General features: G+C 54.9%; 1 protein-coding gene across 1 annotated transcript; it reads left to right on the forward strand.

The window, feature by feature from the left end:
• Positions 1 to 270: 270 nt before the first annotated feature.
• LOC144591210 (four and a half LIM domains protein 1-like) lies at positions 271 to 17,325 on the forward strand. Its single transcript, XM_078395499.1, has 7 exons — positions 271 to 470; positions 1,844 to 1,935; positions 3,032 to 3,216; positions 7,809 to 7,983; positions 10,666 to 10,835; positions 14,941 to 15,127; positions 16,076 to 17,325. Exons 1-7 carry the CDS (start codon positions 271 to 273, stop codon positions 16,225 to 16,227), a joined length of 1,161 nt encoding a protein of 386 aa, XP_078251625.1. The 3' UTR covers positions 16,228 to 17,325.
• Positions 17,326 to 18,216: the final 891 nt, after the last annotated feature.

The following is an 18,216-nucleotide window of genomic DNA, read 5'->3' on the forward strand; positions in this document are numbered from 1 at the left end:
ACACTGGGTAGCGGGGAATTCTATGGTGATTACAGAGGTTGCCACGGTGACTGTGGGGGTTGCCACGGTGACTGTGGGGTTGCCATGGTGACTGGGGGTTGCCACGGTGATTACAGGGGTTGCCACGGTGAATGTAGGGGTTGCCATGGTGACTGTGGGGGGTTGCCATGGTGACTGGGGGTTGCCACGGTGATTACAGGGGTTGCCACGGTGAATATTGGGGTTGCCACGGTGACTGTGGGGGTTGCCACGGTGACTGTGGGGGTTGCCATGGTACCTGTGGGGGTTGCCACGGTGACTGTGGGGGTTGCCACGGTGATTACAGGGGTTGTCCATGACGTGTCCGCTCCCGCCACCTCCACACCTGGCGGGTGTTTCCGCTCAGATTGGGGAACCTCTCCTGTCATCGCTTCATTTGGCCGTAACTTGATGACTGCGGCCAAGTTAAAAAAAAGCAAAACAATTGGAAGGTAAATAAAGTAACAAAGTGCAGAGGGCGGCGGTGACCAGCGGCGACCACTGCCCGCCGCGGGACAGGCAACGATCGCGCCCCAGTTCCAGTCCTGCAGTAACTCAGGCAGCATCTCTGCAGAATACGATATGTCTTATAATGTCTTATTATCAGAAGTCTTAAGAATAATACTTCTTCCTAGTCTTGTTTCCACAAGTCAGCGGGCCATTTAAAATCAATGAATGCATTTCACAAATGAAGGCATTGCACCTTGAAGCCCCGGTTTAACAGCGAGTGTTATCAAGCCCCGCCTGACCCCAACATCGAACACAGAACAGTACGGCAACAGGCCCTTCGGCCCACATTGTCCACACTTCCAACTCACCCACATGCCGCTCTGGTTCCCGCGCTTTCACGTCCCAAATATATATTTTTTGTGTGTGTGTGTGGTTACGTCGCATCGTGCATGTGTATTTGTGTAAATCCGCTTGTGTATATGTCAGTGTGCATGTGTGCACGCGTGGTGTGTGTGTGTGTGAGTGTGCATGTGTGCGCGCGTGTTGTTTGTCTGTGTGTGTGTGTCTGACTGCCTGTATCTATGTGTTTAGTTATGTCTGATCGCGCTTGTGTATGTGTCAGTGTGCATGTGCGCACGCGTGTTGTGTGTGTGTGTGCACGCGTGTTGTGTGTGTGTGTGTACACGCGTGTTGTGTGTGTGCATGCGTGTTGTGCGTGTGTGTCTGTCTGTGTGTCTGGTTTTGTCTGATCGTGCATGTGTATTTGTGTAAGTCCGCTTGTGTATGTGTGAGTGTGCATGTGTGCACGCGTGTTTTGTGTGTGTGTGCACGCGTGTGTGTGTGTGTGTGTGTGTGTGTGTGTGTGTGCGTGTTGCTGGGCAGTGCGAAGCGGTCAGGGTGAGGGGAAGGTCGCGTTCCACATTTCTTGGCCAGTGGTTCATTGTTTCCATGCAGCGGGCCGCGGGTCACTGACTCACGCTGCAGTGATGTGTGAACTCGCTGGTATGCGGTGTTGATGTGAAGGTCAGAGACACAGTGAGAGATCTGCGGCCATTAATCCAAGCCCCCCTCCCCTCCCCCCCCCCAACTGTGACTGTCCTCAGCTGTCACCCCATCACCTGCTCCTGAATCACAAGCTGCTCCTATCCCAGCGTTTCGCCCTTCACCTTGGCAAGCAACATTACCAGGAGCAGAGTTACAACTACAATATCCGTGCCAATCTAAACTAATCTCCTCTGCCTCCACATAATCCATGATCCATCTCCCTGTACATCCATGTGCCTCCCTCAAAGCCTCTTAAACACCACTATCCTATTTGCCTCCACCACCACCCCACCCAGCGCGTCCCAGGCGCCCACCGCCCTCTGTGGCGCAGGGAGCTGACGGGGGAGGGTGACTCGGTGGAAGCAGGGTGCACGGGAGACGAGGGCTGGTGTGCGCTCCGGGTTCAGTCGCCTAAGGAGCAGGGTGCTCCGGGGTCAGGCGCTCCTGGTGCAGGACGCTCCAGGTTGTGGCGCTCCGGGTGCAGGGTGCTCCGGGTGCAGGGTGCTCCGGGTGTAGGGTGCTCTGGGTGCAGGGTGCTCCGGGTGCAGGGTGCTCCGGGTGTAGGGTGCTCCGGGTGCATGGTGCTCTGGGTGCAGGGTGCTCCGGGTGCAGGGTGCTCCGGGTGCAGGGTGCTCCGGGTGTAGGGTGCTCCGGGTGCTCTGGGTGCAGGGTGCTCCGGGTGCAGGGTGCTCTGGGTGCAGGACGCTCCAGGTTGTGGCGCTCCGGGTGCAGAGTGCTCGTGGTGCAGGGTGCTCCGGGTGCAGGGTGCTCTGGGTGTAGGGTGCTGCGGGTGCAGGGTGCTCTGGGTGCAGGGTGCTCCGGGTGCAGGGTGCTCTGGGTGTAGGGTGCTCCGGGTGCAGGGTGCTCTTGGTGCAGGGCGCTCCGGGTGTAGGGTGCTCCGGGGTCAGGGTGCTCCGGGGTCAGGGTGCTCTGGGTGCAGGACGCTCCGGGTGCAGGGTGCTCTGGGTGCAGGACGCTCCAGGTTGTGGCGCTCCGGGTGCAGAGTGCTCGAGGTGCAGGGTACTCTGGGTGCAGGGTGTTCCGGGTGCAGGGTGCTCCGGATGCAGGGTGCTCCGGATGCAGGGTACTCTGGGTGCAGGGTACTCCGGGTGCAGGGTGCTCTGGGTGCAGGGTGCTCCGGATGCAGGGTACTCTGGGTGCAGGGTGCTCCGGGTGCAGGGTGTAGGGTGCTCCGGTGCAGGGTACTCTGGGTGCAGGGTGCTCTGGGTGCAGGGCGCTCTGGGTGCAGGGTGTAGGGTGCTCCGGTGCAGGGTACTCTGGGTGCAGGGTGCTCCGGGTGTAGGGTGCTCCGGTGCAGGGTACAGGGTGCTCCAGGTACAGGGTGTTCCGGGTGCAGGGTGTAGGGTGCTCCGGGTGCAGGGTACAGGGTGCTCCGGGTGCAGGGTACTCAGGGTGCAGGGTGCTCCGGGTGCTCCGGTGCAGGGTGCTCCGGGTGCAGGGTGTAGGGTGCTCCGGGTTCAGCCGCTCCGGGAGCCGCTGACAGTGTTTCTGTCCACAGAGCCGTACTACCGGTTCCCGGAGCGGACCGGCGGCGAGCAGCTGAGTTGTCAGCACTGCCAGCAGCCGTTGCACGGACAGCCCTTCGTGGAGAGGGACGGGCATCCTTGCTGCGCCCGCTGCTACGAGAAAATCGTCGCCAACTCCTGCGCCGATTGCAAGAAGCCGATCGGCTGCGGTTCCAAGGTGAGCGAGGTCCGCTCTGGAGGAGTGGTGGGGTGGATTATACAATCTTCATCCCCCGCCCCTCCCCTCCACCCCCTCCATCATCTGCCCACTCTCCCCTCCCCTCCACCACTCCATTCCCTCCTCTCCCAGCGCCCTTTAATCCCCACTCTCTGCAGTCTCCCTGCCCGAGCTCCGGCTCTGTCTGACCCGTGCCAGATTCGGTTCACTCAGGTATATTTACAATAGATAAATAGAGACAGGAGTCGGCCCTTCGGCCCATCGAGCCTCTTTCGCCTCTCAATTGAGTCAGGGCTGCTGCTCCACTAGAATGACGGAATGCAATGCTCACCTCAAACGCACTGTTGAAGTTGTTATCTGCAGGTTTGATGCCAGTGACCTGTGGTCTGCCATAGCGATCAGGACCATTTTTTTGTCATTTGGATGAGAATGTACAAGGCAGCAGATGTCACCAAAATAGGTGGTATCATAGAGAGTGAAGAAGGATATCAATAGTTACAACAATTTTTTTGATGAGCTGGACAAGTGGGCTGGAGAATGGCAAATGAAGTTTAATTCAGAAAGTGAGCGGTGTTGTATTTTGAGAAGTCAAGCAATGGCAGGACCTTCACAGTGAATAGCTGAATGGGGAATGTTGCAGAGCAGAAAGATCTAGGAACACAACTAAAGAGTTCCCCGAAAGTGGCATTGCAAGTAGACAAGGTGGTGAAGAATGTGTTTAGCATTCTGGCCTTCATCAAACAGGGTGTTGAATATGGAAATTGAACTTTATGTTACAGTAGTTCAAGACATTGGTGAGACTGGACTTTGAGTATTCTGCTCAGGTTTGGTCACACTGCTGTAAGAAATATGTCATTGGGCTGGAAATAGTGCAAAGGGGATTTAGGGGAATGTTGTCAGTACTTGAAGGCCTGCGCTAAAAGGATAGGTTGGCGGGCTAGGTCTTTATTCCTTGGAGCATAGGATACCAAGGGGTGATCATGACGCATAAATGAGCAGAATAGACGTGGTAAATACACGGAGTCTTTTCCCAAGGTTGGGGAATCAAGAACTAGAGGGCATAAGGTTAAGGTGCGAGGGGAATTTTTAAAAAGGAACCAGAGGTAACATTTCCACACAGCAAGTGGTGGATGTATGGAACAAGCCGTCTGAAGAAGTAGTTGAGGCAGGAATTTGGATCGGTACATGGATATGAAGAATTTGGTGGAACATGGGCTAAAGGCAGGAATAGCTTGGATGGGCATCTTGGTCAGCATGGACAGGTTGGGCCGAAGGGCGTATTTCCATTCTGTATGTCTTTTGACTCTATAATAATCAGTAATACCTGAAGGTCACTGTTTTCGGGGACCTGGACCAGCTTCCTGATGGTTGCAGCGAGATGGGAGTGTGGCCAGGGCACATGGGTCCTTGATTATATTGGCTGCCTTTTTCAAGCAGCACTTCCCGTAGATCACTTCCTGTTGTTCTGACACCACAAAACCAGATTATTGATCTGACATCTTTACCCACATTTGTCCAACCACTGTGATACCATCTGCAAGTCTAAACATGGCATTGGGGCTGTATTGGCTACACGGTGAATGACATATAGTAGAGCATGGGGCAGGCACACAGCCCCCAGGTGCTCCTCTGCTGATGGGAGATGTTGTTGGCAATCTGTACTAGTCTGTCAATGGGGAAGTCAGATCACTCACGATGGGAAGGTAGGAACTGCAGATGTTGGTTATACACCGAAGATAGACACAAAATCCTGGAGTAACTTAGCAGGGCAGGCAGCATCTTTGGATTCATGACATTAATGACTTGGGTGAAGGGATTAAAAGTATCATTAGCAAATTTGCAGATGATACAAAGCTGGGTGGCAGTGTGAACTGTGAGGAAGATGCTATGAGGTTGCAGGGTGACTTGGACAGGTTATGTGAGTGGACGGATGCATGCCAAATGCAGTTTAATGTGGATAAGTGTGAGGTTATCCACTTTGGTGGTAAGAATAGGAAGGCAGATTATTATCTGAATGGTGTCAAGTTAGGAAAAGGGGACGTACAACGAGATCTGGGTGTCCTAGTGACTGAAAGGAAGCATGCAGGTACAGCAGGCAGTGAAGAAAGACAATGGAATGTTGGCCTTCATAACAAGAGGCGTTGAGTATAGGAGCAAAGAGGTCCTTCTGCAGTTGTACAGTGCCCTAGTGAGACCGCACCTGTAGTACTGTGTGCAGTTTTGGTCTCCAAATTTGAGGAAGGATATTCTTGCTATTGAGGGCATGCAGCGTAGGTTTACTAGGTTAATTCCCGGAATGGAGGGACTGTCCTATGTTGAAAGACTGGAGCGGCCAGGCTTGTATACACTGGAATTTAGAAGGATGACAATAGACAATAGGTGCAGGAGTAGGACATTCGGCCCTTCGAGCCAGCACCACCATTCAATGTGATCATGGCTGATCATTCCCCATCAGTACCCCGTTCCTGCCTTCTCCCCATACTCCCTGACTCCACTATCCTTAAGAGCTCTATCTAGCTCTCTCTTGAATGCATTCAGAGAATTGGCCTCCACTGCCTGCTGAGGCAGTAAATTCCACAGATTTACAACTCTCTAACTGAAAAGGGTTTTCCTCATCTCCGTTCTAAATGGCCTACCCCTTATTCTTAAACTGTGGCCCCTGGTTCTGGACTCCTCCAACATTGGGACCATGTTTCCTGCCTCAAACGTGTCCAACCCCTTAATAATCTTATATGTTTCGATTAGATCCCCTCTCATCCTTCTAAATTCCAGTGTATACAAGCCTAGTCGCTCCAGTCTTTCAACATATTATAGTCCCTCCATTCCGGGAATTAACCTAGTGAACCTATGCTGCACCCTCTCAATAGCAAGAATATCCTTCCTCAAATTTGGAGACCAAAACTGCACATGGTACTCCAGGTGCGGTCTCACTAGGGCCCTATACAACTGCAGAAGGACCTCTTTGCTCCTATACTCAATGCCTCTTGTTATGAAGGCCAACATTCCATTGGTTTTCTTCACTGCCTGCTTTACCTGCATGCTTCCTTTCAGTGACTGATGCACTAGGACACCCAGATCTCGTTGTATGTCCCTTTTCCTAACTTGACACCATTCAGATAATAATCTGCCTTTTTATTCTTACCACCAAAATGGCTAGCCTCACACTTATGGATAACCCATGTTAAACTGCATCTGCCATGCATCCGCCCACTCACACAATCTGTCCAAATCACCCTGCAACCTCATAGCATCAATGCGATCATGAGAGGGGATCTTATCGAAACATTTCGGCCATTTAGAACGGAGATGAGGAAAAACTTTTTCAGTCAGAGAGTTGTGAATCTGTGGAATTCTCTGCCTCAGAAGGCAGTGGAGGCCAATTCTCTGAATGCATTCAAGAGAGAGCTAGATAGAACTCTTAAGGATAGCGGAGTCAGGGGATATGGGGAGAAGGCAGGAACAGGGTACTGATTGAGAATGGTCAGCCATGATCACATTGAATGGTGGTGCTGGCTCGAAGGGCCGAATGGCCTACTCCTGCACCTGTTGTCTATTGTCTATTGTGACATTTCTGGTCGAGACCCTTCATCGGACTGGAGCAGTCACCCATTCCTTCTCTCCAGAGATGCTGCCTGCCCTGCTGAGTTACTCCAGCATTCTGTGTCTATCTTCACTCAAGATAGGTTTGAATACATAGAGACTGGGAAGAATCTGATAACTTGAAATGAAATGATTTATGCCCAGGTATTATTGTTCCAGTAAGGTCCAAGTGTCAGAAACCAGGCGTGAAATTTGTCAAACTTCGTTCATTTTCCAACCCCTTCCTACCTCTGTGCACCTTTGTCACCACCTGCTGGGGAAAGCCAGAACTGCAGCACCGAGGACATGAGGTGATTTGATCACAAGCGCAAATCGTCTCCGTCACATCCCAAGTTCGTGGCAAATAACATTGGGGCTTGATGGAGCAGGTATGAGGTGTTACATGAAAGAGGAACGTTTACTGTTCATGGATATGCAGATGAATCTTGTACTCCAAGTCCATTGCTCCTGGAGAGGTGAAAAAGGCCTTTAGCGGCCTGGGCATTGAGTATAAATGAAGGCAGGAAGTCACGACTCAACTTTATAAAACTTTGGTTAGGCCACATTTGGAGTCTTGTGTGCAGTTCCAGAAAGGGTGGAGAGGCTTTGGAAAGGTTTACACGAATGATGCCTAGATTAGGGGGCGTCAGCTACAGGCAGAGTTGGATTGTTTTCTCTGGAGTGTTGGTGGCTGAAGGGAGTCCTGCTAGAAATGTATAAAGTTATGAGAAGCATAGATAGGATAGACAGTCAGAATCTTTTCCCCAATAAAAAATAAATCGGACCTCCCTCTCCCAGCCCACTGCACGTCCCCTCGATGCACGTCCATTAGACCGAGTTGTCCCAGGCGGCCAGTGCCGACTCTCCCCGCCACTCTCTCCCGGGTGACTTCCACTACAGATCGGTGTACAGTTGCTCAATCTCTCGCCGGCCATTTCCCAACCTGAGGGGAGGGGGTGGGGGGTGCTTGAACGTGTGCCCCCCCCCTCACTATCGGACGTTCGTTTACACAGGAGCTGCATTACGAGGGCAAATACTGGCATGAGGGATGTTTCCGCTGCTATCACTGCAGCCGCTCGCTGACCAGCGACTCCTTCAGCATCAAGAACGAACGGATCATCTGCTCCAAGTGTTTACCGCGCACCGACGCGTCCACCTGCCACGGCTGCAAGCGGGCCATCAAGCCAGGTCAGTCCCAGCGCCAGCGGCAGCGACCCGGAACGCACTTTGATCTCATTGTTATAGACAATAGGGGCAGGAGGAGGCCATTCGGCCCTTCGAGCCAGCACCGCCATGGCTGATCATCCACAATCAGGTTGTTGGTCCCATCAGGTAGCAAATACTCCACTCGGTTAATACTCCATTCGGTTAATAATCTCCTCGGATAATACTCTACTCGGATAATACTCTACTCGGGTTAATACTCTACTCAGTTAATACTCTATTCGGGTTAATACTCTGCTCGGATAATACTCTACTCGGATAATACTCTATTCGGTTAATACTCTACCCGGTTAATGCTCTACTCGGTTAATACTCTACTCGGTTAATACTCTACTCGGTTAATACTCTATTCGGGTTAATACTCTGCTCGGTTAATACTCTACTGGTTAATATTTTACTCGGTTAATACTTTATTCGGTTAATACTCTACTCGGATAATACTCTACTCGGTTAACCCACAAGTGAGCTGTTAAACTGATTAGCGGCGACAACAGTCCCAATCTCCCCGGTGTTTCCGATATACTGAGGTGTGCAACTGGTCACCGCTTCGCGACCTTCCCACGCTCCGGGAACTTCATTGGCACCACCAGCCCGCGGCTCGTCCACCCAGTCCCTCCACGGGAGGTACGGACCCGCGCCCGCTGGTTGCCCCTGCAAGCGTGGCCGAGGCGCCGGCCGCAGTACGACACTGACCGTAGCACGGAGCACGGCCATTCGGGCCCTCGAGTCTGGCCCCGCCCGCCCACAAGCAGAATTGTGTTTCTTCCTCGTGACTCGGAGGCACAGCAGCGGGTGGAATGGCCGCCTGCCTCACTGCTCCACAGAGCCGGCAACGACCCGGCCCCCGGGCTGCACGAGTGGCTTTGCACGTTCTCTCTAGGGCCCGATTGGTGCAGTGAAGGGGGGATTGATAATGGATACTCCCCGGGAGCTGGCCTGATGCGAGGGGTAGACAGGCTGGCCTTCAGTCAGGGTATTGGGGTCGTCCTGCTATCAGAATGATGTTGGCAACCTGGAAAGAGCACAGAGAGATGTACAAGGGTGTTCCCAGGAATCGTGGGCCTGAACTATAAGGAGTTATAGGGAAGTTGGAGGTTGCAGTTGTATAAGACGTTGGCGAGACCGCATTTGGAGTATTGTGTTCAGTACTGTGCACCAATAGACAATAGATGCAGGAGTCGGCCATTCGGCCCTTTGAGCCAGCACCGCCATTCAATGTGATCATGGCCGATCATTCTCAATCAGTACCCCGTTCCAGTCTTCTCCCCCTACCCCCTGACTCCGCTATCTTTAAGAGCTCTATCTAGCTCTCTCTTGAAAGCATCCAGAGAATTGGCCTCCACTGCCTTCTGAGCCAGAGAATTCCACAGATTCACAACTCTCTGGGTGAAAAAGTTTTTCCTCATCTCCGTTTTAAATGGCCGACCCCTTATTCTTAAACTGTGACCCCTGGTTGTGAAAAATTGCAGCCGCATCGTGTCAAATGTTATGGGGAGAAGGCAGGAGAATGGGGTTAGGAGGGAGAGATAGATCAGCCATGATTAAATGGTGGAGTAGACCTGATGGGCCGAATGGCCTAATTCTACTCTTATTACTTACGACCATATGATCTTGATCGATTGGCCAAGTGGGATTGATTGATTGATGGAATTTAATGCAGAGAAATGTGAGATATTGCATTTTGGGAAGTCGAATATAAGCAGGATAAACACAATGGCTTCTCGGGAGTGATGTAGAGCAGATGGACCCAGGAGTGCAAGTGCATGGTTCCTTGAAGGTGGAGTCACAGGTAGATCGGTTGGTCAATAGGCTTTTGCATGTTGGCCATCATCAGCCAGAGTATTGAGTATAGAAGTTGGCAGGTCATGTTGTAGTTGGATAAGACGTTGCTGAGGCCGTATTCAGTTCTGGGCAGCGGAAAGATGTCAAGCTGGAAAAGCACAAAGATTTACGAGGATGTTGCCAGGACTGGAGGGTCTGAACTATAGGAAGAGTTTGATTAGGCTGGAACTCTATTCCTCGGAGCACAGGAGGATGAGTGTAATCTTATAGAAGTATATAAGATCATTAGAGAAATAGATCGGGTAGGTGCACAGTGTCTATTGCCCGGAGTAGGTGAATCAAGAGCCAAAGGACATAGGTTTAAGGTGAAGAGAAAAGATTGAATAAGAATCTGAAGGGTAACATTTTCACAAAAAGGGTGGCGCGTATATGGAACAAGCTGCCAGAGGAGGTAGTTGAGGCTGGTACTATCCCAACATTTAAGACAGTTTATCATGTACATGGATAGGACAGGTGTGGAGGGATATGGACCAAATGTGGGCAAGTGGGACTAGTGTAGCTGGGACTCGTTGGCTATAGTGGGCAAGTTGGGCTGAAAGGAATGTTTCCACACTGTATCACTTTATGAATCTATAATGGAAAACTGAGGGGCAGCATTTTCACACAGAGGGTGGTGGGTATATGGAACGAGCTGCCAGATGAGGTGGTTGAGACCGGTACTTTGACATTTAAAATACATTTGGGGATGTGCATGGTTAGGAAAGGTTTACAGGGATATGGGAGGTGGGCATAGTGTGGCTGAAGGGCTAGTGTCCGTGCTGTGTGACTCCGGTCGCACTGAGTGCTGTGCCTATCTGCCCACAGGGACCAAGAGCTTTGAGTACGGCGGCTCTCATTGGCATGAGCGCTGCTTCACCTGCCACCGCTGCCTGAAGGAGATCGGCTCCGAGAGCTTCGTCCCCCGCGGCGACGACATCTACTGCGTGTCCTGCAACCAGAAGAAGTTCTCGCAGCACTGCACCCACTGCAAGAAGGTGAGGCCGGCGGGTCAGCGGGCATGGTCTGTGCTGGGGCCGGGGCGGACAGCAGGCATGGTCTATGCTGGGGCTGTGGCGGACAGCGGGCATGGTCTATGCTGGGGCTGTGGCGGACAGCGGGCATGGTCTATGCTGGGGCCGGGGCGGACAGCGGGCATGGTCTATGCTGGGGCTGTGGCGGACAGTGGGCATGGTCTATGCTGGGGCTGGGGTGGACAGCGGCATGGTCTATGCTGGGGCTGGGGCGGACAGCAGGCATGGTCTATGCTGGGGCTGGGGCGGACAGCGGGCATGGTCTATGCTGGGGCCGGGGCGGAGAGTGGGGATCGTGGGCATGGTCTATGCTGGGGCCGGGGCGGACAGCGGGCATGGTCTATGCTGGGGCCGGGGCGGAGAGTGGGGACCGTGGGCATGGTCTATGCTGGGGCCGGGGCGGAGAGCGGGCATGGTCTATGCTGGGGCCGGGGCGGAGAGTGGGGACAGCGGGCATGGTCTATGCTGGGGCCGGGGCGGAGAGTGGGGACAGCGGGCATGGTCTATGCTGGGCCCGGGGCGGAGAGTGGGCTTTGGTGAGGGAGTCAGCATGGTGGGGACGGATGGCAGTCAGTTGCATGGGAAGGCTGGAGGTTGCAGGGATGAGGGGGTTGGGGGAGGGAGGAGGAGGGGGTTGGGAAGGGAGGAGGGGGTTGGGGGAGGGAGGAGGAGGTGATTGGGGAGGAGGAGGGGGTTGGGGAGGGAGGAGGAGGTTGGGGAGGGAGGAGGGGGTTGGGGAGGGAGGAGGAGGGGGTTGGGGAGGGAGGAGGAGGGGGTTGGGGAGGGAGGGGGAGGGGGTTGGGGGCGGGCTGGGGAAGGAGTAGGGGGTTAGGGGAGGGGATCATTGGGGATCTCTTGCTGGCGGGCCACACCGGCGGCTTTGATGGGTGGTAGAATATTTAATTACCAACAGAACAACGAGTTTCACAAATTCATAACTGATAGGATTAGAATTGGGCCATTCGGCCCATTAAGTCTAGTCCGCCATTCAATCATCTTTCCCTCTCAATCCAATTCTCCTGCCTTCTCCCCAAAACTCCTGACACCCGTACTAATCAAGAATATGTCAATTTCCATCTTAAAAATTGCCTCCACAGCCTTCTGTGGCAAATAATTCCACAGATTCACCACCCTCTGACCAAAGAAATTCCTCCTCATCTCCTTCCTAAAGGAATGTCCTTTCATTCTGAGGCTATGGCCTCTGGTCCTAGACTCTCCCACTAGTGGAAACATCCTCTCCACATCCACTCAATCCAAGCCTTTCACTATTCTGTACGTTTCCAAAAGGTCCCCCCTCATCATTCAAAACTCTGGTTATTACAGGCCCAGTGCCGTCAAATGCTCATCACATGTTAACCCACTCATTCCTGGGATCATTCTCGTAAACCTCCTCTGGACCCTCTTCCAAATTTGCTCACAATACTCCAATACTCGGTCTGACCAGCGCCTTATAGAGCCTCAGCATTACATCTCTGTTTTTTTGTATTCTAGTCCTCTCGAAATAAATGGAAGCATTGCATTTGCCTTCCTTACTACCGATTTGACTTAATAAACAATAGGTGCAGGAGGAGGCCATTCGGCCCTTCGAGCCAGCACCACCATTCAATATGATCATGGCTGATCATTCTCAATCAGTACCCCATTCCTGCCTTCTCCCCATACCCCCTGACTCCGCTATCCTTAAGAGCTCTATCTAGCTCTCTCTTGAATGCATTCAGAGAATTGGCCTCCACTGCCTTCTGAGGCAGAGAATTCCACAGATTTTCAACTCTATGACTGAAAAAGTTTTTCCTCATCTCCGTTCTAAATGGCCTCCCCCTTATTCTTAAACTGTGGCCTTGCAGATGAACTTTTTGGGAGTCCTGCACCAGCGTACCCAAGTCCCTTTGCACCTCTGGTTCCTGAATTTAGAAAATAGTCTCCGCCTTTATTCCTACTACCAAAATGCATGACTGTGCTACGCTCTATTCCACCTGCCACTTCTCTGCCCACTCTCCCCACCTGTCCTTCTGCAGAGTCCCTGCTTTCTCTACACTACCTGCCCCTCCACCTATCTTCCAATCTTCCGTAAACTTTGCCACAAAGCCTTCAATCCCCTCGTCCAAGTCATTAATATACAACGTGAAGAGTAGCGGCCCCAGCACCGAGCCCTGCGGAATTCCGCTAGTCACCGGCAGCCAACCAGAAAAGCCCTCTTTATCGCCACTCTTTGCCGTCTGCCATCAAGCCAACCTGCTACCTTTCTTGCTGCAGCGTATTTGGTCAGTAAACGCAACAACAGGGATCAATATATGTGAGTCAAAGAACACAATATATCAATAACCACAATACTGCTGTTAAAACCCAAGTATGTGGAGTGCCCAGTCACATCCAGAGCAGCTCGCAGTTGCCGAGGTTTGTGTTGTGCAGCGTTCAGCAGTCCACGATTGTTGGGAGGAAGCTCTTCTGGAATCTGAAGTAGGTTCCCAACTCAGAACGTCACCTACTCATGTTCTCCATAGATGCTGCCTGACCCGCTGAGTTAATCCAGCACTTTGTGCCTTTTCTTTTTGTAAACCACCATCTGCACTTCCTTGTGTCCTGGGTTCTTGAAGCTGGAGGTCCCGGTTCTCAGGCTCCTGGACCATCTGCCCGATGGTAGCAGCGAGATGAGAGCGTGGTCAGCGTGGTGTGGGTCGGTGCCCTGTGTTGGTGGTCAGTGTGATGAAGGTGTGGGTCTGGGTGTGGATGTAGGTGTGCGTGTGTGTGGATGTGTGGGTGTGGATGTGTGGGGGTGTAGGTGTGGGGGGTGTGTGTGTGGGTGTGGGTATGTGTGTGTGGCAGTGTGTGTGTGTGGGTGTGCGTGTGTGGATGTGTGGGGGTGTAGGTGTGGGGGTATGTGTGTGTGGGAGTGTGTGTGTGTGGGTGTGCGTGTGTGTGTGTGGATGTGGATGTGGATGTGTGGGGGTGTAGGTGTGGGGGTGTGTGGAGGTGTGTGTGTGGGTATGGGTATGTGTGTGTGTGTGTGGGTGTGGATGTGTGGGGGTGTAGGTGTGGGGGTGTGTGGAGGTGTGTGTGTGGGTGTGGGTATGTGTGTGTGTGTGTGGGTGTGGATGTGTGGGGGTGTAGGTGTGGGGGTGTGTGGAGGTGTGTGTGTGGGTGTGGGTATGTGTGTGTGGGAATGTGTGTGTGTAGGTGTGCGTGTGTGTGTGTGTGGATGTAGGTGTGGGTGTGCGTGTGTGTGTGTGGGTCTGGGTGTGGATGTGTGGGGGTGTGGAGTGTGTGTGTGGGTGTGGGGTGTAGGTCTGTGTGTGTGCGTGTGGGCGTGTGTGGGTGTGTGTGTGTATGGAGGTGTGTGTGTGTGTGTGTGTGTGTGGATTTAGGTGTGGGTATGTGTGTGTATGTGTGTGTGGGCGTGTGTGTGTATGGGGGTGTGTGAGGGTGTGTATGTGTGCGGGGGTGTATGTGTGTGTGTGTGTGTGGGGAGGTGTGAGGGGATGTGTGGCGGTGTGTGTGTAGGGGGTGTGTGTGGGGGGTGTAGGGGTTATGTGTGGGGGTGTGTGTGTGTGGGTGTGGGTGTGTGTGGGGGTGTGTGTGGGGGGGGTGTGGGGGTTATGTGTGGGGGGGTGTGTGTGGGGGTGTGTGGTGGGGGTGTGTGTGTGTGGGGGTGCGTGTGCGTGTGCATGTGCGCGTGTGTGGGTGTGTGTGCGGGTGTGTGTGTGTGTATGCGTGTGTGTGTGGGTGAGGGGTGTGTGTGTGTGGGGGGGGGGTGTGGGGGGGGGGGGGGGTGTGTGTGTGGGGGGGGGGGGGGTGTGGGGTGTGTGTGTGTGTGGGGTGTGTGTGTGTGCGGGTGTGGGTGTGTGTGTAGGTGCGGGTATGTATGGGGTGTGTGTGTGTGGGTGTGTGGGGGGTGTGTGTGTGTGTGTGGGTGGTGTGAGTGTGTGGGGCGGTGTGGGTGTGTGTGTGTGTGGGGTGTGTGTGTGTGTGTGGGTGTGTGTGTGTGGGGTGTGTGTGTGTGTGGTGTGTGTGGGTGTGTGTGTGCGGGTGTGTGTGGGGGTGTGTTAACCGCGTCTGCCCGTTGCCCCGGCAGTCCATCACTAGCGGAGGGGTGAGTTACCGGGACGAGCCCTGGCACGCCGAGTGCTTCGTCTGTAAGACGTGCCGGAAGCCGCTGGGCGGCCAGCAGTTCACGGGCCACGAGAACGCGCTGTACTGCGTCGAGTGCTACAGCTCCTTCGTCGCCAAGAAATGCGGAGCCTGTCACATGCCCGTCACCGGTACGTGTCAGCCCGGCCCAGCCCGGCATTCCTCACCCACCCCACCCTCACCCCACCCCCACACCCCCACCCACCCCACCCTCACCCCACCCCCACCCCACCCTCACCCCACACCCCCACCACCACTCCACACCCTCACCCCACCCTCACCCCACCCTCACCCCCACCCACCCCACCCCCACCCCACACCCCCACCGTCACCCCACCCCACCCCCACCCCACACCCACACCCACACCCCCACCCCACACCCTCACCCCACCCACCCCCACCCCACACCCCCACCCACCCCACCCTCACCCCACACCCCACCCCACCCTCACCCCACACCCCACCCCACACCCCACACCCCACCCTCACCCCACACCCCACCCCACACCCCCACCCCACACCCCCACCCCACCCTCACTCCCACCTCACCCCCACCTCACCCCACCTCACCCCACACCCCCACCCAACCCCCACTCCACCCTCACCTCACCCCCTATTCCAACCCCACCAACACCCACCCACCCTCACCGGTCCTCGACCTCACCCCTCCCCCGTCGTTTCCACCCGTCTTCCCCACCGGCTGGACCTGCCTCACAGTGTTCGCCCCTTCCTCCCCCACCCCAGCGCTGCCTCTCTGCCCCCTCACTGCCTCAGCGCTGCCCTTCTGCCCCGTCACTGCCCAGCGCTGCCCCTCTGCCCCCTCACTGCCCCAGCGCTGCCCCTCTGCCCCAGCGCTGCCCCAGCGCTGCCCCGTCACTGCCCCAGCGCTGCCCCGTCACTGCCCCAGCGCTGCCCCTCTGCCCCGTCACTGCCCCACCGCAGCCCCGTCACTGCCCCAACGCTGCCCCAGCGCTGCCCCGTCACTGCCCCAGCGCTTCCCCGTCACTGCCCCAGCGCTGCCCCAGCGCTGCTACTGCCCGAAGCTGCCGGTCACCTCCTGATTGAACGCTCTGCTGCAGGGTTTGGTGGAGCTGAGGTCGTGACCTATGAGGATCGGCAGTGGCACAAAGATTGCTTCAAGTGCAGGACGTGCTACGGCTCGCTGGCCAACAAGCGCTTTGTCACCCACAACAGGGGCGTGTACTGTTGCGACTGCGGGAAAAACCTGTAGGCAAACAACAGCCGAGCACAAACACCGAACACTCGCTGCTCAGTTACTCAAACAGCAGCTAACTAATGTAACCACGCGCTTCAATGGCAATGAAATAGCAACTATTAGGAAAAGCTGACAGGTTAGACACAGTGGTTACTGCAGTATATTACCCACAGGTAGAACGAGCAAGGTGTGTTAGAATGAAGTGGAATGTTCTTTAAAATATCTGCAATATTTAATCGTGTAACTTTATAGACGAGTTTATGACAACATTAAATGCTGGGATTATTTTAGTAGAAAGATGTTATTTACTCCAGGCATGACTGGTATTTGGCTGCATGCTTAACTGACGTTTCTCCCACTCAGCTCAGTGAAATGTGGTGTTTTCAAACGCAACTCACGCAAACACAAATGGCTGCATCAGGAAATATTCATCTCCTTTGACAGGCCGCCAGTGTTAGTGTTACCCGCCAGTGTTAGTGTTACCCGCCAGTGTTAGTGTTACCCGCCAGTGTGTGAGAGTTACCCGCCAGTGTTAGTGTTACCCGCCAGTGTTAGTGTTACCCGCCAGTGTTAGTGTTACCCGCCAGTGTTAGTGTTACCCGCCAGTGTGTGTGTTACCCGCCAGTGTTAGTGTTACCCGCCAGTGTTAGTGTTACCCGCCAGTGTTAGTGTTACCCGCCAGTGTGTGTGTGTTATCCGCCAGTGTTAGTGTTACCCGCCAGTGTTAGTGTTACCCGCCAGTGTGTGTGTTACCCGCCAGTGTGTGAGAGTTACCCGCCAGTGTGTGTGAGTTACCCGCCAGTATTAGTTACCCGCCAGTGTTAGTGTTACCCGCCAGTGTTAGTGTTACCCGCCAGTGTGTGTGTGTTACCTGCCAGTGTTAGAGTGCAGAGTTGGAGTTTCTGCTATAAAGGATTGAACATTTAAACGCAATTCAGCGTATTATAATTTCATAACAGTTTTATCTTATATTAAAGTGTGCGCCAACATGTGGCGTTTCGCAACTATTGTTTGAGGTTGCACCCGAATTGAAATAACACTTATCGGGAAATGCACAATGATGTTAATTATGACCTGTCAGCATGCGGGGTCAGACGCCAATGCACGGAATTATCTAGAGCATAAAAATATCACCTTTTAATAAAGTTGAATCTGCAAGTGGCCATGTGGTGTTCCGGGTGGTTATTTACAGAACATGTGGAGTGTTTCCTCCAGATGCACCCTCACCTGCAGCGCTCAGCGGTCAGGGCGGTGCTGGGGGGGGGGGGGGGGGGAGCCTGGCGCCGGGGTGAGGGTGATGTGGAGCTGGCCCGGGGGGGTGTGGAGCTGGCCTGGGGGGGGGGTGGAGCTGGCCCGGGGGGGGGAGCTGGCCCGGGGGGGGGGGGGGGTGATGTGGAGCTGGCCCGGGGGGGGGGGGGGGGGTGGGGGTGGTGGAGCTAGGCCGGGTGGCGGAGCTGGCCCGGGGGGGGGGGGGGGGGTTGGAGCTGGGCCGGGGGGGGGGGGGGGGGGTGTGGAGCTGGCCTGGGGGGGGGGGGTGTGGAGCTGGCCCGGGGGGGGGGGGGGGTGGAGCTGGCCCGGGGGGGGAGCTGGCCCGGGGGGGGGGGGGTGATGTGGAGCTGGCCCGGGGGGGGGGGGGGGGGGGTGGAGCTGGGCCGGGGGGGGGGGTGGGGTGTGGAGCTGGCCCGGGGGGGGGGGGGGGGTGTGGAGCTGGCCCGGGGGGGGGGGGGGAGCTGGCCCGGGGGGGTGGAGCTGGCCCGGGGGGGGGGGGTGGAGCTGGCCCGGGGGGGGTGGAGTTGGCCCGGGGGGGGGGGGGGGGGTGGAGCTGGCCCGGGGGGGGGGGGCGGTGGGGGGCAGGAGTGCGTGATGTGACCTGCTGGGTTAAAGGCTGCAGTGAAGCGGCTGTCTAATGATACCAACTTTTCACAGATCACCTTGGGGTGTTTTTTTTAGTAATACCACGTTAATGTAATAAGATGCTAGGGAGAATAGTTGACAAAAAAAAAT

Source organism: Rhinoraja longicauda, unplaced genomic scaffold (assembly GCF_053455715.1).
Source record: "Rhinoraja longicauda isolate Sanriku21f unplaced genomic scaffold, sRhiLon1.1 Scf000698, whole genome shotgun sequence".
NCBI lineage: Eukaryota > Metazoa > Chordata > Chondrichthyes > Rajiformes > Arhynchobatidae > Rhinoraja > Rhinoraja longicauda.

Bases quoted from the DNA above. Each gene is read 5' to 3' on its own strand.
- LOC144591210 (XM_078395499.1), top strand. From the start codon at position 271: ATGGTACCTGTGGGGGTTGCCACGGTGACTGTGGGGGTTGCCACGGTG. The intron at 471-1,843 runs GTAAATAAAGTA...TCTGTGGCGCAG, and splicing joins AAAAGCAAAACAATTGGAAG to GGAGCTGACGGGGGAGGGTG. The intron at 3,217-7,808 runs GTGAGCGAGGTC...TCGTTTACACAG, and splicing joins CGATCGGCTGCGGTTCCAAG to GAGCTGCATTACGAGGGCAA.